Genomic DNA, 23,883 nt, shown 5'->3' with positions numbered 1-23,883 from the left:
AAATTAGATCCAAATTGTGCACCCTCTGTTCTATTACTTTTAAAGTAAATATTCAAAATGAATGTTTTAATTTTTACGTCGTAAGGTTAACGTGACCAAATTGGGTGCAAATATTTGACTTTTTTGTTCTGTTGCATTACAATAAAGTTATTGTATGCCGGTAGATAATTGATTATCTGTTATTGCATTGCAAGCAACTCACAATTATATATTTTTTGTACTGCCGACAGATATTTTATAGTCCTTCTTTGCATTGCAACCAGTTCATACTATATTTAGCACTGCCGATAGATAATTTGTAGTATTTGATTGCATTGTAAGCAGTTCCAAGACTGTAATCAAACTGCCGGTAGATTCAATGCCTGTTATTGCATTGCAAGCAACTCACAATTATATGTTTTTTGTACTGCCGGTAGATATTTTCAAGTCTTTCGTGCATTGCAAGCTGTTCATATTATATTTAGCACTGCCGTTAGATCTTTTAAAGTCTTTCATTGAATTAGAACTAGTTCACACTATATTTAGCACTGCCGACAGATAATTTGCTGTATTTGATTGCATTGTAAGAAGTTCCAAGAATGTAATCATACTGCCGGTAGAATCAATGTCTGTTATTGCATTGCAAGCAACTCACAATTATGTTTTTTGTACTGCCGGCAGATATTTTAAAGTCTTTCGTGCATTGCAAGCAGTTCTTATTATATTTTGCACTGCCGTTAGATCTTTTAAAGTCTTTTATTGCATTGCAAACATTTCACTTTTGTATTAAATTTTGCACGCCGACAATTAATTCAAAGTCTTTGATTGCATTGTAAGAAGCTCCAAGACTGTAATTATACTGCCGGTAGATAATTCAATATCTGTTATTGCATTGCGAGCAACTCACAATATATTTACTTTGCGTTGCCGGAACATAATTTAAAGACTGTAGATGTATTGCATGCGGTTCTTTTTTTTTTCTTTTTTTTTTTGCACTGCCGTTAGATAATATGCCAGTAGATACAAAGTCTGGGTTTGCGTTACAAGCAGATCCCTTTTGCATTATTTTTTGCACTTCTTGTAGCTAATCTGCAATCTATGATTGCATTTCAAATAATTCATTATCATATTGTTTTTTGTACTGGCGGCTTGAATTTCAAAGTTTATGTAAATCAATTTGTCAGGTACTAACTATGTCATATTTGTCAATTAATTTTTTTCTTTGCTTGTGCTGCCAGCAATTAACCCCTGTATTATTTGCTGGCACTGCCGACAATTAACCACAGAATTATTTGCCGGCAATTACCGCTAGCCCTTAAATATGTCTTTTTTATTAAATCTAACAAGAAGCCAAAAAAGCTTTTTACCTTTTAACTTTATCAGGATTTTTTTTTGCAACAGAAGTCGTTTAGATACGTACGTATACTACTAGTAGTATACTACTAATGAGTTAATTAACTATTTAGTATCGATATTTTTATTACTTAAAAAAAGTAAAATTTTTATGCTTAGATAAATTTTTAGATATAGCTATTATGGCTTTTGAAATCTCCATACATTAAAATATTTGAAACTGTTCAAAAAATTTTTTCAAAATTTTTTGAAACTTTCGGGGGTTTATATTTAAAGTTGAGAAATAAACACCCAATCAATAAATTTAGTTTTCTATTCAATTAACATACGTGGCTTTAGGTGAGGCAAGAAACCCCCATATATGAAGGGCAAGACGCCCTATGAAGTTTTTAAAGCTTTTAGTAAGTTTAATTCTTATAAAATAGCATATAGTGGCGAATTGAATAAATATGATTTATTTATATTATTTATTTATCAGCTTGCGAGTGAAAAATGTTTTAATCTAGATGATTTTAGGCTTAGACTATGTTTATCTATTATATTTTAGCTATTATATTTACCGATATATATAAAGTTATATGTATGATATATATATATGATATATATATAAAGTTATATGTAGTCTATAAAAATAATTTCATTGATTTTAGTAAATTTTGTAAGTTCTATTTAAAAAAAAGTTAATTAGCAAAAGAAAATTTATGATTAGTTTCTTTTTTTCTTTTCTGAAATCTAGCCTCATCCATAGTTAAGATGCGCCCCTATTCCTTTCAGAAAAAAGTCCTTTAGAAAAAAGTGGGGGGGGGGGGCACGTGCCATCCGGTGTCGTCGGCTCTGCTTTGGATTAATTACCAGTAGTATAGTTATTAGACGTTTCTTTTTTTTAACAAAAAAAGATTGAAAAAAACAGCATTGGGTTAACTAATTGTGCTGCTCGGTCGCCCCAACCTATAGTTTCCGAAACGAAAACCTTAAAAAAGAAAATCTGCAAATTGACATCTACTTCCCCTTATAATATAGATATATATATATATATATATATATATATATATATATATATATATATATATATATATATATATATATATATATATATATATATATATATATATATATATATATATATATATATATATATATATATATATATATAAATCATTTTGCATATAATATTTTCTTTGTAACGTTGATAACGGATGAAAAACGACCTAATAATTTAAGTTTGAAAGAATGGCTTTCGCAACAAAAAAGCACTAAATAATTTAGTTTCAAGATGAAGGTAGTTTCCATCCTTGCAGTGTTTTCAAATACTCATAATTTAAGAAAATCTTCGATGCAAGCTAGATCTTTTTAATTCAAATTCAAATTCCACCCATCAAATAATTATAATTATATACACTTGATTATGTTTTTGGTATACCCGAGTTTCCGCTTTCCTTTGTTACGCATTCCAATAAAGTTGGCATGTCATAAAATATCTCGTTAGATCTTAACGATATTAAATAATTAAGAGAATCTGTCATCGTTGAAAAAGTTTTGTAAAAAAAAAAAAAAAATGGTAAATGTCAAATATTAGTCGGACAATTTAAAAAAGAAAGTTCGATTTTGTTTAGAATGTTTAACTTTTTATCGAAAAAAGTAAAAGAAAAATAAAGCGATATAAAAATAATTCTTATTTTAAAGTTATATTTAATATTAAAATTATGTACAACAAAGAAAAGAACCAAAAGTTTTTATTCACTTAAATGTCTTTTATTACAAAATGTTTTTTTAAGGTAAAGTAATTATTAAACAAAATCAAGTCTACCACTTAAATGCGAGTAGAACGCATAGTACACGGAATAGCCTTTAGATAACAAAAAAAATTCTTAAAAAGTTTTTTTACTTTAAATTAAATTATCACAAAAATATCAGGCGATAAGCATTTTAATTCCGCTAATTGCTGATATATACCCCCTATACGTTACTTCAGATACCGATTTAATATGCTTTACGTAAAAAGAACTGCGTTATTTAAACACGCAGCCCCTTGTTCTGTGTTTGTTTATACTTTAAAAACTTCTTTACGCGGATGGATGTGATCCAAGGTTATTTTATGTTTGTATTTTTCTTTTCACGAAAACATCTGTTTCAGAACCAACAAATCTTACAATAGAATCAGAAATAAACCGTGATGATGAACTTGTAAACAATGCTATAATAGACTTATACCAACCAATCAAAAAACACTTAAGATATGATTACAACAATCAGCAGCGTTCTACTGTCGTCACGTGATTGCTTATGAAATTCGATTCACTTGCGTCGACTGATAGGAACGATAGTTGAACTAGCGAAACGTTATAATCTTTCAGGAACCTTATGCTCGCCGCTAGACGTTGTAAAAGTAAGTAATTTAACAAATATTTATTTATTACAAACTCTTTTTCATAAGTTTTTTTCATAGGTTTCATCGATTGTTGGCGAACGTGAGGTTAAAATTTTTTCTTTTTATAAACTGATATTTATTATATTTTTTAGATGAAACATTTTTTAACGAAAACTTTGTGTGTGTGTATATATATATATATATAATATATATATATATATATATATATATATATATATATATATATATATATATATATATATATATATATATATATATATATATATGTATATATACATATGTATATATATATAATATATATATACATATAATATATATATGCATATATATATATATATATATATATATATATATATATATATATATATATATATATATATATATATATATATATATATATTTATACACACACACACACACACACAAAATTAAATTTTAGTGTTTTATTATATTAAACAGAACCAAATAAATTTTTTAATAAATTCGCTTGAAACGTCCTTTACAAGATACTGAGTACGATAAAATAAATGAGTTGTTAATACTTATTTAACGACGTAAACAGAAGCCATTTAGAGCGTAGCAGTTGACTTAACAATACAGGTCACTTAATCTCAATATTATTAATCCGTTTATATTTGTTACGACGTTGTTGAGCTGTCTATCGATTTCCTGAAGTGCTCGATGTTTACAGCATTCAATGTTCGCAGATTAAAGAGAGCGTTTAAGATTTCAAATTTCAAATTTAATATTGTTTTATACGATATAAACTTTATAGCATAGCAGCGCATCAATTTGTTTTTTTACTGTCCTTTGTTAAACTTTTTTAGATGCCACTTTGCAAATTTGACTTATCCTCATAATTCGCTCGCATGTTTTTATTATCTATAGATTACAGTTTGATAAATTGTTAAAGGAAGTATAAAATTGTTTAGTAAATGACTACCAATTGTTTTGTTTTCACACTTCCTCTGACCATGCCACTCAGAACAAAAAAAAGAAAGTTTGTGAAAGAGTCACCCTCCGTCTGCAAGAATAAATAAAACATGTAACTTGATCTAATGACGCATAATAAGGAATGTAGATTGTTTAGATGCTTGACACAACTATTAAAAGTCCTTGCGTGTACTAGTTACCCCCGTGAATGTTATGCGAAATAACGAATATGTGGTTAAAAGTTTTTAGTTTTATTATTTTATTTTAAAAAAAAAAAGCATTTTTATTTAAGATTTTGACGTTGCTGGGAAGAAAGTTGTATATGGTATACTCTATTTAAAAAGTTATATGTTAACATTTCTTGAATTTTTTTTATCGAATTCGTCGGATTTTCTCAAAAACAATTTGTTTACAATTAAATCAGTCAGCTTTGTTTTATAACGAAGAGTAAAATGCAGACGTGGAACTCAACTAACTCTTAAAGCTCGTAAATTAATCATAGCCTTACATTATCATGCATTAATATGTATTTAAATTTATAAAATGAAAATATACATAATAAATACGCATATTGTTTTAAAAATAAGTATTTAATAAGTAGAAGTATTTTATATTGGAGTGTGGAATTCTCGTGTGTATTGCTAATTACATCAATATAGGTTGTGGAAACCATCATCTCGTTCGCCTTGTTTCTTTAAACGTTTTTACTTTTTTTTTTTTTTTTTTTTTGAACAAATCTCCGTAGGCGTTGTAACTGACAGATGTTTCTGCTATATACTCAATACGATTCTTTTATTGACATTCCCTTTAAAGATTTTTGACAACTTCTGTTAAAGTTATTAAACTGCAGTTGTCGGCGTTACTAAAATTTTTTATTAATTTTTTTTTTCAATAAAACTTAAAGTAAGTTTTCATGGATTTTTGATACAACACGTGTATCTAAAAACCTACTATTGTTTATTCCCGCCTATGAGGTTCCAGATGCTTGTGGTCTCTGTTAGCGACTATACAGCGCTTGAATGCGTGTTTTTAAAATAAAAACTTCTATGATAGAGAACAGACTGCGATTGGTTAGTGTTAGTTTTAAACCGCAGGTGCGACTTATTCAAGGCTATCATTGAGCATACAATGATTTGTTTTTTTCTTTTTAGTACATCTAAAGTTTCAGCTAGAAGCTGCGTTTATACAGAAGGGAAGCCGCTTCCTTTGGGTTAAAGTTAGCTGCTTTAAAATATTACGCTAGAGTAAGCCCGTTGATATACTTGAGGTGAGACGTTTGTTTTTGTTGTTTTTTTTCTGTGTGTTTGATTAAATTTTAAAAACAAACTTTTTATAAAATAACTTTCGACACCGATTCCCAATTTTGAATATTTTAATCCACGACGGAAACTACTCGCGATCATTTAATACAATATTTATATTTTCGTTTGTGTTTATAGTTTCGTATATAGATCTGAATAGATCTAATAACGTCCTGTTTTTATCTTCATTCCGGTCCTCAATTGTTATCAATATGTCGCATAGAATCTTTCCTATCGCACTGCATTGTTGATTGTAAAAAAGTAAACAAAATATTCGACTACTTGAGCAACAAGTTTTATAAAAAGAATGCTGGAATTTTTCGTAACAAATTTTTTTTTAAAGTTAATAAATTGTATTGATAGCGAGGAGGGATAGTTATTCAATGAAGTTCACAGCGAGACCTCCCTCTTAATGAACGAATTAACCACGTATCTTGTAACACTCAATAGAATTTGTGAAATATAGTTCGCTAATTCTATAAACTTAAACGCTTTCTTACAACTTTGACTAACTGTATTTAAAAAAAAGGGGGTGAGTTAGTTAATTATAAAATCCAAATTGTAAATAAAATGTTGAATACGATTTACAATACATTTTAATGTTGAAAAGATTTTTGGAAAATAGTTTTTATAATTTATGTTTATAGTAGAAAATTTATTTATTGTGTAAACCATAGCCTTAAAAATGATTATTCTGAAACCTCCTTCAGGGTTTTTTTTGATTGGTTATGATCTCGCCGCGGTTGCTAACTTCACAAGTTCATTGAAACAACTTCAAAACATGAATCGTAAATAATTGATCACCTCATGTCTCCCAATTTTATCGAATTTTATAGAGATAGAAGCTACGATAACATTATTGAAAATATATGTCTTTGTAAAAACGACGCTTTTTTAAGATCTAATTTTTTTTTATCTCTATTTTTTTTTTAATTGTTAAATTAATACTTTTTAACAATTTCCTTTTTCAGAAAATAAGTAGAAATAAGACGAAAAGGAAAAAATGCACAACAGTTCAATGGATAATAGCATGATAGTGTGGCGAAAATGCACTCCGTTTTGTGACAAGTCCGTTGAGTGTCCTGAACATCACGAGATTCTTCAGGCTGTAGTAAATTGTACAGATCAGTTAGGACATTTGTCTAATTTAGAAGTTTTAAAAAATAATATAGAAAAGAACGAGAGCATGGGATGGGACAAGAACTCTGAAATACCTGACCCTGTCAGGGAAAATTGTTTGCCTCTGATACACTGGGCCGCTTCTCTTGGAAAATGCAATGCTTTAGAATGGATGTTAAATTCAGGTTTTGATTCAAAAGTAACAAGCTCTTTGCCCGAAAGTCTGGGAGAAAACGCTCTCCATCGGTGCGTCATTTTTCTATACAAATCACGTCCAAAGTTTACTACAAAAGAGTTGCGACCAAAATTTCGAAAAGTATGTTCACTTCTTTCAAACTTATTGTCTATTCCGGAATTTTTAAATAGCAACACGCCTTTGCACACTGCAGCAACCATGCTATTGAACTCAGATTCTCGTTTAGTATTTTTTGTAACAGCTATTGATGTTATGGCTGCGCAAACTCGTGAAATGTCAGAAGAACAGCGTTCAGCGGTTCTTGATAGCAGAAATAACGAAGGCAATACTTGTCTTCATATTTTAGCTCATATACATGAAAAAGGAAAAATAGATTATGCATGCCAATCAATTGCTGCCCTTTTAAGAGCCGGAGCGGACAAAACTATGAAAAACGACAATGATCAAACTCCATTAGATATAGCTATACAAAAAGGATGCAACAGTATAGTTGACGAACTTGTCAAGGTAATCATTATTAGTATTTATATTTGTAAAAATTGTTAGTACGTATATTTTGATAGAAACTCATACATAACAAAAAAATTTTATAAAATTAATTTTTTAGATAGTATATCCATCTCATACTACGTCAACGTCCGGAGATTGCCATGATCCTCGTTCGTTAATGACAATGGTAGAAATTCCATCAAGGTCAAGGGCAAGTCCAATTAGTTCACTTTCTCTACAAAGGCCATATTATTCGTCAGATATATCTCGATCTCCTACTCGGAGTCGTTCGCCTCTTCACGGTTCTCCTGATTCCCCAGGTTTACATTCGCATTATAACGACAGAGAATTACCAATGGTCGAACCTGGTCTGTATAAAATAAAGCAAGAAGGAGATTTAAAAATAGACTCAGTAAGTTATTTAAATACTCAGATAAATAAAGAGTTATCTTTAATTTTTCCCAATTACTGTTTTTGAAATAAATTTAATTTTAGGCGGATAGCAGTCAAAATGGACATATTTATCCGATGAGTCCTTCTTCGCTTTCAGACTCAAATTTTGACGGTAAAAAATTACACTTTTTACATATTTTAAAAAGAATTTTGATTGAACAAAGATCAAGTTTATTTATATAAAACAATATTAATACGACAGTTTTTTGCATATGATATATTATGTAATAAAGCTTTTTTGATTTTAGTAAATTCCCCGTTGCTAAATCATCTTCGCGAAGCTGGCCTATTAAGCGAAGTCTCAAATTTGTTAGGACGAGCTAAGGCTAGGGACGAAGGCCAACTTCGCAGATATCAACAACAAGCAAAAGGTAATATTGTTTAAACATTAGTGTGTTTAAATATATTAAGTTAAAACATAATTATATTTTTATTAATAAGTGTGTCTATATATGTGTGTGTGTATATATATATATATATATATATATATATATATATTTTCATTTGGTACGTCATTATCGTAGTATCGAATGGATAGGCTTTTAGGACTAACTGCTATAATCCATTTAATTTTTTTCTTTTATTATGAGTTTCTAATTTAACAACTTGTAAGATAGTATTACATAATTGTAAAAAATTCAAGCTTTTATTTAAAAATGTCCAAAATAAATAATTAATTTTTTTCATTTAAACTTTTCGAGTCTTTTCATCGCATATGACTAGATTTTTAATGAAGGCTGCGTATATTTAATGATCATGCATACACGGCGACTTAAAAATGTTTGATATATATTTTTATTAATATGTATCATCGTTTGTAATGTATGTATCGTCGGTTGTAATGTATGTATCGTCGGTTTAGAGTGTAAACCTGCTAAACTCATTATAAGTAACTTTACTGGAGAGACAAAAATCGTAGTTATAAACAAAGAAGTTAATCGTTTTAAGTTTTACTCATTACGCGTTTTTGTTCATTTAAAGTCAAAAACGACAGTAGCTGTCTTTCCGAGCTTGTTTATTTATTCATTTTTTGTCTTTTGAATAATAAGTAAAACGTAATAACGGTCAAAAATGGATTTAGGTTTACATTCTTACGCCAACAAAATTGTGGCTTTTTTAAACTAAGTAAAATTTTACAAGTTCAACCAAGCTCTTTATCGCTATTTGATAATCTGTTTACTTTTCGTATTTTATGCTGTTTACATAAATACTATCTTTACTATTAGATAGTGCATTATATACTACTGTTTACTAATTCTGTATTAATCAGTACATAATTCCACTCCTCAAGAGAAAACAAGATAAAAATTTTTACGACTCAATAATTTGCAATTATGTTTATTAGAATTCCTAACTGCTTAAATATTTTATGTTTATCATTGTTGATTTTAGCGCTAAAATGATTTTTAGTCTATTACCTAAATAATAACAGTTATAAGTTCGAGATAATGAAAACGCACTTACCGCAGTTTTTACTTAATTTTTATTCAATTAATCTTGGATGTCAAGTGTTTTGTAAAAGCTGTTGTTAACATTAGTTTTTTTTTAACATATATTTTTGAATATACGTATATTTCGCCTTATCGAGAAAATTCAAATAATAAATCACCAGTAAAGCAATTTCAAAAACATGATTTTATTAAAAAGTTTTAAAAGTTCTGTCAATACCTTAAGAAATAACTGTTTGAAAAAAAAAGTATTTGTGGAGATAGCTTTCACAAATAGTAAAAATTCTGGATTTTATGTTATCTTCTATGTTATAATAAACGTCAAATGCAATATTGAATGCGAAAAATCACAATGATTTGGTTTACCGGAAGAAACAAAAACAGCCCCAAGAAGTGATCTCCCAAAGAGTTATTTGGGGATTTTTTTTTTGAAAAACCTATTTGACTAAGAAATGGTCTCCCGACCCATTTTTTTTAATCTTAATTATCTTACATCATATTTCATAAGAAATGTTCAAAACGTATTACATAATAATAATAATTTAGAACCCCCTTATAGGGAGTTGAAAAGTTTATATAGTCTATTGGTTAAAGCCCAAAAATTAATTTTAATATAATTTGTACTAAATTAGTAATAGATTAAAAGAAAACAATTTTTTTTTAACGAAAATCTGCATTATTTGGTTAAGGGCTACTTTTGACTTGAGCTTCAATCACTCCGGTTTAGAGAAAAAAATATATAAAACTGTCAGAATTTTCCGATGCTTGATAAATACTTGCAATAAGTACTCGTTTATATATATTTTGATTAAAGCGTTACAAAAAAAGCTCGTACTTTTCTACCTCGTCTAAAGTCAATTGCTTAAAACCACATTTATTTCTAAAAGTTTTTTTTTAATTTTTCTTTCCATTATTTCCAGTTGTGTTTTGTTATGCAATAACGTTACTTGTGCTTTATTATATAGCAACGTTAATTGTGCTTTGTTACGTAATAACATAACTGTGCTTTGAAAATTTAATTTGAATAAGTTATTCACGCCGAATTCAAAACTCACACAGTCAAAGTAGGAACAAATTTCGTTTAGCTTTTAACAAAACTAAATTTTTGTATTTTACGTAAATCTTGTTCGAATGCAAAAATTTGAATTTTGTTTAAATTTAAGTAAAATACGAGAAAAAGTTTTTAAGCGAATTAAAACGATAGTTAAAAATAGATAAAGCAATACCAATTTGATTTCTCTATGGTCAAAGAAATAATTCTTACTAGAAACAAACATCTGGTAAAAAATGAGCGACTAGCTTGCTTATCGTGACTTTTTTTATCATGACATTTTTTTCAAACATCGGGTTTGTTATGACGTCATTAGCTAAATTTTCTAGCTTTGTAGCTAATTACATCATAACAAGAAACCTATGATTAGACGATGGCTGAATATCTTTGCAGGTAACAATATTGTTATTTTCTTATGGTTTACAAAAAACTAAATTATTACTTTTTTTTTTCTCCTTAATGTTATCAATGAGTCCCACAATGAACTGGGTAAACTGGATGCTTAAAAATATTTTTTAATTAGCCAATAAGTCCTATGTGTTTGCCAACCTAATCTCAGCAACTCCTTTTTCAGTTATAAACAATTCTTAAATATTTTTCAGTTATAAACAATTCTTAAATATTTTGCTTTACAAAGTCAGTGTAAGGGTGTTTGCCTCTTGCAACGTCTCTTGCTATAATAAAACTTTCTTTTGTTGTAATATTTGGTTCTTTGATAAAAGATTAAAATTATATTTGATAATTTTTAATAATTCTGTTAAGCAATTCGATTTCATTCATTCTGTAATTTGATTTTAAATGGATATTCTTCAAAAGAGTTTTCTTACGTTTTGTTACATTAAACACTCTGATTTTTTTTTTTTTTTTTTTTTTAATGAACAGAAGTTTTACTGTCCAATATTTCTTTTTTGTTGTTGTTGTAAAGTCAATTATTGTTATTATTTGTTCTATCCAGGTTTTATTGTTTCTAACAATATTGCTAAGTTCATTACACTTTTGAAAAGAGCCAAAATGGCTACCCAAGAACTTCATGCGGTTTGCAAGTTACTAGTTAGTTCTGTTCTATAACTTTAATTAAGTTTGTTGTACTTGAAAATGGAAATAAAAGTTGTATGTATAAAAGTTGAGCATCTAAATCCAGTTTTAATTTCTTTGAATTTCCATCTTATACTTTTTTGATTATTTTTTATGTCGCATACTGGTTAAGATTATTAAATATTTAAAATATATTAAATTAAATATAAAATGTAGCCTTCTAGAATGTATCGTAAAAAAAACTATAAAAAAAAGTTAAACAACCTCAAAAAAAACACGGTAAATCATTTAATAAAAATACGTATGTAATACTCAAAATTTTAAATTAATTTTCTATACCTTATTATCTGTATTTATTATAGATCATATTGATAGTATTTTATTTTTATTTTTTATTTATATCTATTACACATTTTATTTATTATGTTTTGTGATAAAAGAGATCTACGTGATTTTAGACATGTTAAAATCTTTATGTTTTAAAATGATTTACTTCTACATTATAACATTAAAAAGTAATTCTTAAACGAGTTTTAAGTGAAAATATTGTCAAAATAAATTCTGCATTTGGCCTAAACCCGGACTTCAAATTTCAAGTCTTTTGAAACTAGCGGCCTCGGAATTTTATTTTCTGGTTGGCTCTCTAATTTTTGGAGAAATGTAGAATGGTTGGAATTTCCCTCTGATAGATTTTATTATTTATTTATTTATTTATTTATTTTTTGAATAAAAATTGCATCAGAGCATTCCATTCCAAGCAAAAATGCTGAAAGGAACAACTCTGAGTGGAACTATGTAAGAAGACTCATTTGTTTCAATACCTTTGCTTTTATGTTAAACTGGTGGGTAATTTTTCTATATTACCTCAACACTCCACCAATTTACTGTTTTTGTATTTCCTGATATCAACATAAACATCTTTTTTCATTCCAAGCCACATTCTTTATATTTAGAATAAAAAAAATTTTCTTATATTTTTTTTTCTTTAAGTTAAAAAAAATGATTCCGCATAGATCACATTGGGAATTTTTAATAACATTTTGATACATTTTCAATATTTTCATGCATTTTGTATATATATATATATATATATATATATATATATATATATATATATATATATATATATATATATATATATATATATATATATATTTAATGCATGCGCTTTTTGTTTTTATGTTCTTTGTGATTGTTTTTATGCTATTATATCAACAAAATTACGTAATCAAATTTGTAAATCTTTATGCATGTTAATTTTTTTTTGTGGCTTCTCTATTTTTTTTAACCTGAATTGTTTCTAATTAGATTTAGATACTCAGATAGTCTATAAACTAAAGGAAATTGATAGAATTAACCAAGAAGTCGAAACTCTACGATTGAAAAGAAACCGTTGTGACGAAGAAGAAGCTAGTTTACGAAAGAGGTTAGCTTCATGTTCGAGTGCTATAAGAGAGCTTCCTAGAGAAATGATTTCTGGACACATGAAATCTTCCGCTTCGCCTCCTATATCATCAAACACACTCTAGAACATTTTATCAAAATTAAGAAAAAAAATTAAGAAATTAAGATTGCAAAATGCGGTTGTTAATTTTGTATATAATATATTGCGTTTCAATTTATTGACAAAGACTTTTGTTTTGTCATTTTAACTTGTTAAATCTTAAGTTTGTCTATATTTTTTGTAAATATATAATCAGGATTAATTTTTTATAACATTTCTTTAATTCATGTAAATGTACTTTTACTTAGTGAAAGTTTGTTTACTCTAACTCCTTCAAATTTTTAATCCGACTTTTAAGTCTTTTTTGGTTTTCGATGTAATATTTATTTTAAATATATTGAACCAATGAATTTTTTTTAAAGTTAACCTGGGAAATTTTGACTCTAGAAATAATAAACTGAAAGATATGTTTTAGTATTAACGTTGTTTTATATTTATAATTTTATTTTTACTGTAAATTGACTTTGCTTAAATCTTTATCTAAAAGTTAAATTTTGAATCAAAAAACCTTTTTTTTAAAAAGGTTTTTTGATTCAAAATTTTGTTAGTTTTTCGGTCAATTTATTACCATACCATCATTTATTACCAGTTTTACCACTATTTACAACAAAAAAAACTCAATTTAACATCGACTATTTTGTTTTCGTAAAAAGTAAACGATCGATAAGCACGATGAAGCACGTATTTTACAAATAAACTCTGATAAAATAAGCGTACATTTTTTGTGTGCAGTTTTTGCAATTTTTATTGTTCAAATAAAAGTTGATAGAGAATCATCATTATCATTATTACTGTTATTATTGTTGTTGTTATTATTATTTGAAACAGTAGATGCTTAAATGATAATCTAATAAATTTTTTATTGGATCATCATTTCATAGATCTATTTTAGAATAGTTCACGCGCGCGCGTGCAAATATACACACGCACACAATATAGAAAATTATATCTTATGATTGCTTTTCAGAGAGCTTTCATTGTTGAAATTTGCAAGTAATTCGTTTTTAGAAACTATTTAGTTCTATAAAAGGGTTCTCGATACGGGTTGACAACTTCAAGAGTTTTTTTTTTTCAAGTTACCTGTTGCTATGTTCGATTTTGTTTAGCTTATTTATAAATAAATGTGTTATAAAATGATATCATAAATTCTCATTTTATAGCACATTTATTTATGAATATATAAATAAATATTTATATATTCATAAATAAATGTGTTATATAATTTGTCAGATTATGAATCAATAGAGAATAAGCCCAAACCAAGAAAACCAGGTGCATCCAGCACCTGGTAAAACGAGTCTAAATTGTCATTGTTGGGTGTGTTGATCTCTTTTCTTGGTTTGGGCTCATTCTCTATTGATTCATAATCTGACAAATAATAATCAATGAATCTAATTTACAAACAAAATAAATTTGTAAATTAATTGATAGGAAATAATTATTACGGTTTTTCATGGTAATTCTTATCCTTTGTATAAACCTAATCTCTGTGTCGTTTTTTGTATGTATACGTATATCATTATGTGATAGTATAAATAGTAATGATTTTACTATTTAAAATATGTGTAAAAGTTTAACGATGCAAGAAGCAACATAGAATTAAAGTATTAGGATCACCGTAACAAATAGGCCTACTTCGTAAGAAGCAAATGCTTCAACACGATTATTACCTAATGAAGAACGTCTTGCTTTTTTTTTTTAAGGCGGCAATTAAAAAATGTGAAACTTTAGACAGTGGGGTAACTTCGAGTAAAACTCTTTCTACTAAAAGAGTTATACTCAAAGAGTTTTACTTTAAAAAAAAAAAAAGTAAGTAGGACCTAAGGTTGGGTTTTTTCAAGTTTTTTTTTAGCTATTCAACCGTTCGTACGGGTCTAAATGATATAAAATAGTTATTCAACTTATTTTGTTGTAAGTGTAGAAAATTTTTTAAGCGTGGACATGATCCCTTTTTACAATAAATTAGTTTTGATAAAGAAAAAGACTTGCTAAAATTTTTATTTAGTTTATTTCGCCGTTAAAAATGTTTACAATGTACAACATAAAAAAATACAATTGGCTGGAGCAAGAAGAAGGCATAAATTAGCCTTATCACCGAGCCCCAATTGTAACGCAAATAAATATCTGTAATATATAAGTAACAGTATTTAAAAAAAAAAGACAATTTTAAGATGTTAAGAAACAAAAAAGTAATAAAATAATTTAAAAAAAAATGAATTTATTAAAATATAGTAATTAAAATGACAAAATTTTCTGTTTTGGGTTACAAACTGAACGTAATTCAATATATATATATATATATATATATATATATATATATATATATATATATATATATATATATATATATATATATATATATATATATATATATATATATATATTGTATATATTACTTTTTTTTCGAAATAATTCGAAATTAAAATGATAAAATTTCTGTAGCAATATCATAAAATATATCAAAGAAAATTGTTGGTAACTTCTAAACTAAATATTTTCAATGAAAGTATGATAAAGACATTGAAATTCTTAATATTGACTTTTGTTAAACGATCAAGATTTTTAAATTTATGATGCTAATTTAGTTTAATAACCTCTGAAAGTGACAGAGAAAATCTACTGTATCAAAATCCCTAAGTACTAAATAACATCTTAATTTTATTTATTTATTTTTTATTATTTTAGTTTGCAAAGTCAGTCGTTATACAATAGAATAAACTATTAAAATACTTTTACAAATATATAAATATAGCAGACTAACAATATAAACTAGGTTTCCGAAAGAAGATCACATGGATCTTGTCATCGGGACCTTATAAAATAGAATAAAATATATAGTTTTTTATATCTTTTTTGATATTTTTTTATTTACAATAATTGTGAAGTGCAAGGTAATATGGAAGAATACATATATATTAATCTTTTACACGAGTTAAAATGTAAATAATATAAACTAGCAAAATATTGTAAGCAATATAAAATACAAAATGTGAGAAAAAAATAAGAAAAAAAAGTTCACAAGTTAAGTTAAAATAAAAAGAAATTAAATTTTTTCAAGTGATTAGTAATATTGTAAAATGTTATCTTGAGAAAGAATAAAATTTTTTGCTTTGTTTTTAAAAAGATGAAGAGAATTAGTTAGATCAAAATCAAAATTTGGCAAAACAAGTTTATTCCACAGGTGTGGCGCACGATAGGCAAGACAGAATTGATTAAAATTTGTGTGACAAAAAAGTTTTTCTAAAAAATTTATATTTCTAAGTTTGTATTTGTTGGTTGGTTTTAAATTGAAGAGATCTTTAAAGACTGGAGGAGATTGTTTTTCCACATATAAACAAAACATAAAATTTTCAAGACGTTGAGTTCATATATATTTAAAATTCTCATTTCAATAAAGTAATGTTTACAATGAGAAAAACGATCAGCAAAGTTAATTATGCGAATTGCCCGTTGTAGTTTACTTTTTTCAGTACTTCCCCAGGCAATATTTGCATAGTTTAAGTAACAATGAATAAATGAGAAATAGAGTTGTCTTAAATTTATCTTATTGAGATAATTTCGAGCTTTGTATAAAACTCCAATGTTTTTAGAGACTTTAGAGCATATATAATTAATGTGTTGATTCCAAGTAATGTTCTCATCGAGATAAACACCTAGAAATTTGGTGACGTGTTCTCTTTTAATTTCAATATTGTCAATAAATATTTGAAACAAGTTTGAGGGTAAGGAATTTTTTTTCTTAAGCGAATGATATTTATTCTCTTCTGCGGTTTGGTAGGCGTGGTGACGTTCACAGTCAAAACAGGCATAGGATCTCTGTCGATGTTTATTGCATGGTGGGATCGTTTCCTCAACCGTTTCGAGTCTGTCTTGTATGTACACCCTTGTGGAGTCATAGTGCTCTCGATTTTTGATTGAGACGATTGAAACGTTGCATCCACAGTCTGCGCATTTTGAGGACTGTCCAGTACGAGCATTGGTTTGACATATTCGACACTCTGGGTTCCCATGCAAGGTGAAATATCGTCGAAAGAAACGCCTGTAGTCCCAGGCGAGCTTACCGTCGGGCTTGCACAGGGCGTGCACAAGGTAGTGGCCATGGTACTGTAACTTGTTGCAACTGTGGTGGTAGGCTGCATGCTTAACTCGTCCAAAATCGGAGACCCAAGATTCTCTTCCATCAGATAAGATGATGTCATCTTGAACATTAAAAATAATGTGAAGTGGTCTATAAGTAACAGTTTGTAACTCAACTGTATCTTTTAAAAGAAATGGCTCTGCTTGAAGAGGTTCTGAAGCTCTTCTAATAAATTCTTCTTCTACTATTTTAGATTGACGATGCTTACTACTCCACATTCTGATGCCAACTGAATAAAATTAGTGTTTATATAGTCTTATATAGCACAAATATGTTAATTCAATTAGTTGTGATTGACGGCAGAGACAATGCGGCATTCAATAGCCCCCACCCACCCACCCACGTAAGTCCTATCAATACGGCTTATCTAGTTGACATGTCTAGTGACATGTCCATTCAAAAAATAATAAGACGTATTTATAGGACGTATCTACACTACTTGATCCAATTTTCGGTAGGGCGGCGGCGCCCTCTAAATGACTTAATTAATTATAAAATCTACCCGCGGGTAAATCTTTTATAAATAACTAAACCACTTGGGGCGCCGCCGCCCTACCGGAAATTGGATCAAGTAGTGTATTTGTTTAAATATCCTAACAACACAATAATGTAGAATAAACATAAACTTACTTCATAAAATGATCTGAATGCATTTCTCGGTTAAACACGGACAACACTGAAGTGTAGTCACACGTTGCAAGTTAAGATATTTGTAAACATTTTTGGTAGGCATTATTTGTACGCGCGTACAAATAAAAGAAAAAGTTATTTGTACGCGCGTACAACTAATTTTTTCTTATTTGTACGCGCGTACAAATAATTTTCTCTTAATCGTACGCACGTACAAATAAGAAAAAATTAGTTGTACGCACGTACAAATAAGAAAAAATTAGTTGTACTCGCGTACAGATAAAAAAAAAAAAATTAGTTGTACGCACGTAGTTTAACGCACGTACAAATATAAAAAAAAAGTGAAAATACTAAAGATAAAATATGCCCAGAAATGGTATAAGGCATTTACACTATTGTGTGAAAGCTAAATTGAAAGTATAGGATAATCCTATATTGAGATTTTTTATGCGATTGCTTAACGATTAAGTAAGTTGATAAAGTTTAGCAAAATAATTAGTTTTTAGTTTAAGGGGCAGTTGAAATAATACGTGACATGTGACATTTTGTGACATTTTTATTAAACCAAACCCCCTCTTATATCTGACGTGACAGTATTTTTAAATAAAAACATAACTCCAAGTTTGTAAGCTAAAAGATCACTAATTCTTCTTTGATAAGAGTTTAAATTTAAAAAAAAGTTTTGTAAATTATTGTATCTGTATTGAAATTAGGTAATGTGGATAAGTTTTTGATAAGACATGAGTTTATTACCTATAGAATGAAACCAAAGAAGATTCGGCATTTTTGGGTGTAAAACTACATAAAATATTTGTTTGTTTTTTTGTTGTTTTTTTATGATTTAAGAATATGCAATTTTGCTTGCCATTTCAACGATGAGAGTCCATCAAAGTCTTTTAAATTTTTGTTTTTCAAGTTTTTCCAAGATTTGTGGCTTTGTGACATAACCAAAAATTCAGAATACCGGGTATTAGTTTTTTTAAATAATAGCTATGGGTTATATTTGATCACAAAAAATGACTTTGGGAAAATGTGAACAAAAATGAACGCATTGTTTTGCAAGCCTTGTAATTTGATTAATATGGTTTTGTGAGTTTTAGCCCATACTTATTAGCATATGAGAGAGTTTTTTTCTCGAGCAAAATTAAAAAAATAGCGAGATTTATTTAATATGCCAATTGCAGATGTTATTTTTGATTCAATGTGTCTAATAGGATTTCTCTATGCTAAATTTTCGTCTATTTGAACAGCAAGAAACTTTGCATATTTTTCACGTTTTATTGTTTTATTGTTAATAAGCAACTCCGAATTTTTAACGGTAAAATATTCACTACTCTGTTTTATAAAATAAAGTATAGTTAGTTTTTCGCAGTTAAAAGATAGTTGTTTTGATCTGAGCCATAAATTAAAGTTATTCAGTTCGGTAATCATTGTTTCGAACATCGATTTTATATTATTTTGGTTATAAAACAAAGTTGTGTCATCTGCATACATTGTAGCAGATACTATAGATGGTGCTTTATACATATTATTGATATGAATTAAAAAAAACAATGACCCAAAGATTGAGCCGAAAGGGACCCCGCATTGAATTTGATATCGGAACAATCAATAGCATGTCATGATATCGGAACAATTAAGAACGTGAAGCCAATATTTCTTTGATTTACCTAAAATTATTAATTTGAGAGAACCAGCAATCCCAGCAATAGAAATGATTCATTGTACTAAAAAAAGTTGACCGGGGCTACTTGGCAGCGTGGGTACGTTAGCGATTTGTGAATAACATCACTGCCTACTACTAGAAAACACCCAAATTCAAATTTTTATAATGGATCATTAAATTATTTACTATAGTAAAACATGTAGGAATTCAACCATGTGATATGTGTTCCGATATGTATTGCGATATGTGTGCTTTTTGCCCTAAAAAGTACTTTTAAATTATTGCAAAATAATTTTAAAAAGTAATTAATGATTCTTAAAAAATGAATGACCTAACAAATAACTTTGACTATAACAACACAGTCAGGTATGGTTTCCCTTGGTAACATTATACAGTTATCAAATTCTTTTGATTCAAATTCCTTTGAATCCAAAGAATTTGATAGCTGATCAATCCGTTGTCATTAAACTAACGGATATTCTGCTATAGTTGAAATTTTAACGGATTAAAGTCCGTGGATTTTATTATTTTTCATAAAAGTGATTTATTACGTTAGGGGGCATCTATAAAGTACGTACGCAGTAAAACCAATGGTTTCAGACTCTACATTCCCCCTTGAAGGCAGCTGTACGCTTTTAACGACCCATCCTTATACTGCTTACGTAAGCATTATCTATTATAAAAAAAGTTTCTTAAAATAAAAAACAAACAAATTGAAAACTTTTTTTTAAATCTACATTTTTTTAATTTAAGTCTGTTTTTTTTTATTTAATTATAAAGAGGCAGTTAAAAAAGGGTATAAATTTTCTTTATTTCTTTATTTATAAAGGGTATAAATTTTCTTTATTTTATTATAAAAGAGGCAGTTAAAAAAGGTATAAATGGACGGGCAGAAGATCCAGACAAAAATTGCCTCGTCATCTGTTTCAAAAAAAAGAGGATAAAATATTAGTAAAGGTTCATGAAAAATTTAGTCAAACCGCTCACTTACTCGCCGTCTTGAACCAGTGCCGTACCCTGCGATAGTTTATACGGTAACAGTCCGTTACCGCCCAAATAAAGCGGTAATTTTCCATTTCAATGTACCGGTACATCGGTTTAGAATGACCCTCCTCATCCATTACGCCCCTCCCCAATCCCAACACTGCCTAAGTAAAAACTTTATTTTAGGAAGCCACCTTAGAGTAACAAACAATCAGCTGAAACAAAGGAGTTACATTAACCATGAGCGAAACTAGGTTTTTTCAAACCGAGACGAGACCAAGACGAGAAGTTAGTACTTCTCGTGAGACCGAGAACGAGACGAGACGAGAAATTTAACAATTTTTGAAAACAAATTTATTAAAATCCAAGTAAAAAAAAAAAAAAATGTAAACATGGTTTTGACAAACAGACACAAATGACATTTGTCAAATGTAAACAACTTTTTCAAATATTAATTCAGAATTTTTTTGCCAAACTTCTCCAACAAGACAATGTTTTCTCTGATTAAGATGATTTGTTCTACTTTTTCTGGGTGTAAGTTGTGTCTGGATGATCGGACGACATTTCCACCTGAGCTAAAAACTCTCTCTGATTTAGTTGAACTTGCTGGAATAGCTAAAATTTGTCTAGCTAGAAGAGATATCTGGCAATGTATTTGAATGCAATTTCCACCAATCAAGAATCGGAAAGTCTTTTTTGGCATCAGGGAGATGATTTTGTTGTTTGAAATTTTTTGAAGAGCTTCAAGTGAAGTCCCTTTAAAGCAGGATTTAAGTAGTTTGCTGCAGCACTCAATAAGTTTCCAGTGTGACAAAGAGGAAATTTTTTTTCAATGCAGCTTTTCAAGATATTCATACTGGCACATTTCGCTCAAAATAGGATTCAGTTAGATGTTGGCTCTTGTGTTTCAAGTCTGACGTTTAACTTGCGCTTCAGTTTTGAATTAGGAGACAAATTTGCTGAAAGGACTCTGGCAACAGGTTGGCACTCAACATTATCCTTAACCTGTGAGGCTAGCCATTCTTTTGTTGTTTGAAATTTTTTGAAGAGCTTCAAGTGAAGTCCCTTTAAAGCAGGATTTAAGTAGTTTGCTGCAGCACTCAATAAGTTTCCAGTGTGACAAAGAGGAAATCTTTTCTCAATGCAGCTTTTCAAGTTTTTTGCATACAAGACACCGTAGCTATTTTTTCCATCCGTCTCAATAAATTGATCAATTTTGTCATGGATTAAATAAAGAGAATCGGCGACAGTGTTAATTGTTGGAATCGACTCAGCCGACCACGTTTCTGTAGCTTCTTTAAGTGGTGCCAAAATTTCTACTGCTCCCTCGATTGATTTCCACTGTGGTGCACTAATGGTCTTTGAAGAAAAAATATCTTCATTTGCACATAAGCTGATAATTGCACTCTTTAGATGTAGGACAGAAGCCATAAAATTCAGTTCACTATTCCATCTTGTGTCAACAGATTGGCGTAACTGTCTAAAATTGTTTCATTAAGCGTCTGATTCTAATTCAAGCAACTCAGCTGCAACTGTTGACTGGTGAGTTAAAGAAGCCAAATCTTTGCATGTTTGCAACGCATCATCCGTTCCAGCAGTCATTCCAAATGAGTCTCGAACTGCACATTGCAAAATATGATTGTTGCACAAGTATTGGTCAAGGCGCTTTGTCAATTTGACTGCAAGTTTCATGTTTCTTGCCTGGTCGTTCACGCAGTACATTGGCAAATCAGCAGGCAAATTTAGTTCTTCTAAGAAAGAATACAGCTTTCCTTCAATTAAGATACCTGTGTGTCTGCCTGGAAACTGTTGGACATGGGGTGTCCAGTGATGTAGTCTCCAATTTTCATCAATAGCATGAAAAGTCCAAGAGATGTAGCTGTCCTGAGCTCTAGAAGTCCAAAGGTCAGAAGTAAATGCAGCACTTTTTAGATAATAGGCGTAATCTCCGTTATTATGCTCTTCTTTCCAGCTTGAACTTCTCCTGACCGAATTGAAAGCTTTCTTGAATATGTTGTTCTGTGATGAAGACTCAGTTTAGGGTTTGCAATGTCAAACAATTTCTTGAAACCTCTTCCTTCGACAGCTGAAAAGGATGCCAGATTAGTGCAAAAGTAATCCAGCATTGCAGAGTCGAACTGTTTTTGAATGGAATTGTCTTTGTCATATTTGGACCTTGTTTCAAGCATTTCGACCATGGTTCGTTGTTTCTTCTTAGGAGGAGGAAGAAGAGAGTCGTCAGTTTTTTCAGAATACTCAACGTAATCTTGGCTGTGTTTTTTTTCGAGGTGACGATGAAGTTCGCTTGTGTTTCCATCTTTTGTTTTCAAAGACTTTTTGCACGCCTTGCATTCAGCACCGTCACTTGTTTTTTGAAAATATCTCCAGATTTTGTTTTTTCTTGGTGACATTTTTGATCGTTGAAATGAGGCAAGAATATTTCTTTTCAATATGAACAATATGTGTCAAGTTGAGTTCCACTGGTAAACTAATAAAATTAAGTCGAAAGTGCACCATTTTATACAAAAAGTTTTTGTATTTAAAATCTTATTAAAAATATTTAAAATCTAATTAACATTTTTTAATTAGATTTTTTTTTAAAAATTTAATTAAAAAATCTAATTAAAAATCTAATTAAAATCACGGAGTCAAAATATTAATTAATTAAAAAAACAAATTATTAAGCATTTTGTAAATTATAATAATTTTTAATTTGGAAAATAATATAATATTTAAGTCTCGTTCTACTTCTCGTTTCTCACGAGAAGTCCCATTTCTCACCAGAACGAGACGAGATCTCGCTCATGGTTAGGTTACATGATTTTTTTAAAGCATAACGCTTCTCAGCATAATTAGGTTCGGATTTTTTCTTCTTATATTTTGTAAGCATACATATAAAAGTTAAAGTGTTTAAAAAAATTATTTATTATGTTGGTGCATCAAATTATGCGCAGTTGATATTCATTAAAATAAAGGAGTTATAAGGTTGTTGAAAAAAATAATCCGTTAAAATCACTCCATTAAAATTAAGCAGGAATCAAGCCAGATAATTCTAATTTCATAACAAAATAATCCTTTATTTTGTAAATTTATGGATTTTTTTATTAATATGACATAAATAAACATTAGTGTATTAATGTCATACTAGCAGTAAGCAACCCGTAATACGGGTTAGTAATAAATAACAAATTAATTTGATATATTTTCTGAAAAAT

The 23,883-nt window shown here is 28.8% G+C and overlaps 2 protein-coding genes and 1 long non-coding RNA gene across 6 annotated transcripts; 1 reads left to right on the top strand and 2 right to left on the bottom strand.

The window, feature by feature from the left end:
• Window positions 1-3,559: 3,559 nt before the first annotated feature.
• LOC100215049 (uncharacterized) lies at window positions 3,560-13,671 on the top strand. 4 transcript variants are annotated; one of them, XM_065793505.1, is made up of 7 exons: window positions 3,560-3,718; window positions 5,806-5,921; window positions 6,927-7,777; window positions 7,878-8,171; window positions 8,255-8,324; window positions 8,461-8,583; window positions 13,055-13,671. In XM_065793505.1, the coding sequence occupies exons 3-7, from the start codon at window positions 6,959-6,961 to the stop codon at window positions 13,273-13,275; spliced, it is 1,527 nt and encodes a 508-aa protein (XP_065649577.1). In that variant the 5' UTR covers window positions 3,560-3,718; window positions 5,806-5,921; window positions 6,927-6,958; the 3' UTR covers window positions 13,276-13,671. The 4 variants fall into 4 exon arrangements, with proteins under 4 accessions (XP_065649577.1, XP_065649580.1, XP_065649578.1 ...); XM_065793506.1 differs by lacking the exon at window positions 3,560-3,718 and adding an exon at window positions 3,787-3,805; XM_065793509.1 differs by lacking the exon at window positions 3,560-3,718 and adding an exon at window positions 5,508-5,724.
• Window positions 5,356-5,727, bottom strand: LOC124809212 (uncharacterized). Its single transcript, XR_010637623.1, has 2 exons — window positions 5,606-5,727; window positions 5,356-5,516 (listed from the first exon to the last, which is right to left on the bottom strand). It is a non-coding gene; the product is annotated as an uncharacterized LOC124809212 (long non-coding RNA).
• An 8,491-nt stretch (window positions 13,672-22,162) lies between the features above and the next one.
• Window positions 22,163-23,079, bottom strand: LOC136078740 (uncharacterized). Its single transcript, XM_065794534.1, has 2 exons — window positions 22,727-23,079; window positions 22,163-22,652 (listed from the first exon to the last, which is right to left on the bottom strand). Exons 1-2 carry the CDS (start codon window positions 23,077-23,079, stop codon window positions 22,163-22,165), a joined length of 843 nt encoding a protein of 280 aa, XP_065650606.1.
• Between the last annotated feature and the right edge of the window lie 804 nt (window positions 23,080-23,883).

This window comes from Hydra vulgaris, chromosome 03 (assembly GCF_038396675.1).
Source record: "Hydra vulgaris chromosome 03, alternate assembly HydraT2T_AEP".
Lineage (NCBI taxonomy): Eukaryota > Metazoa > Cnidaria > Hydrozoa > Anthoathecata > Hydridae > Hydra > Hydra vulgaris.
This window is presented reverse-complemented; position numbering and strand designations above follow the sequence as displayed.

Bases quoted from the DNA above. Each gene is read 5' to 3' on its own strand.
- LOC100215049 (XM_065793505.1), top strand. From the start codon at position 6,959: ATGCACAACAGTTCAATGGATAATAGCATGATAGTGTGGCGAAAATGC. The intron at 8,325-8,460 runs GTAAAAAATTAC...TTTTGATTTTAG, and splicing joins TTCAGACTCAAATTTTGACG to TAAATTCCCCGTTGCTAAAT. The intron at 8,584-13,054 runs GTAATATTGTTT...GTTTCTAATTAG, and splicing joins ATATCAACAACAAGCAAAAG to ATTTAGATACTCAGATAGTC.
- LOC136078740 (XM_065794534.1), bottom strand. From the start codon at position 23,079: ATGTCACCAAGAAAAAACAAAATCTGGAGATATTTTCAAAAAACAAGT. The intron at 22,653-22,726 runs GTTTGACATTGC...CAATTCGGTCAG, and splicing joins GGAAGAGGTTTCAAGAAATT to GAGAAGTTCAAGCTGGAAAG.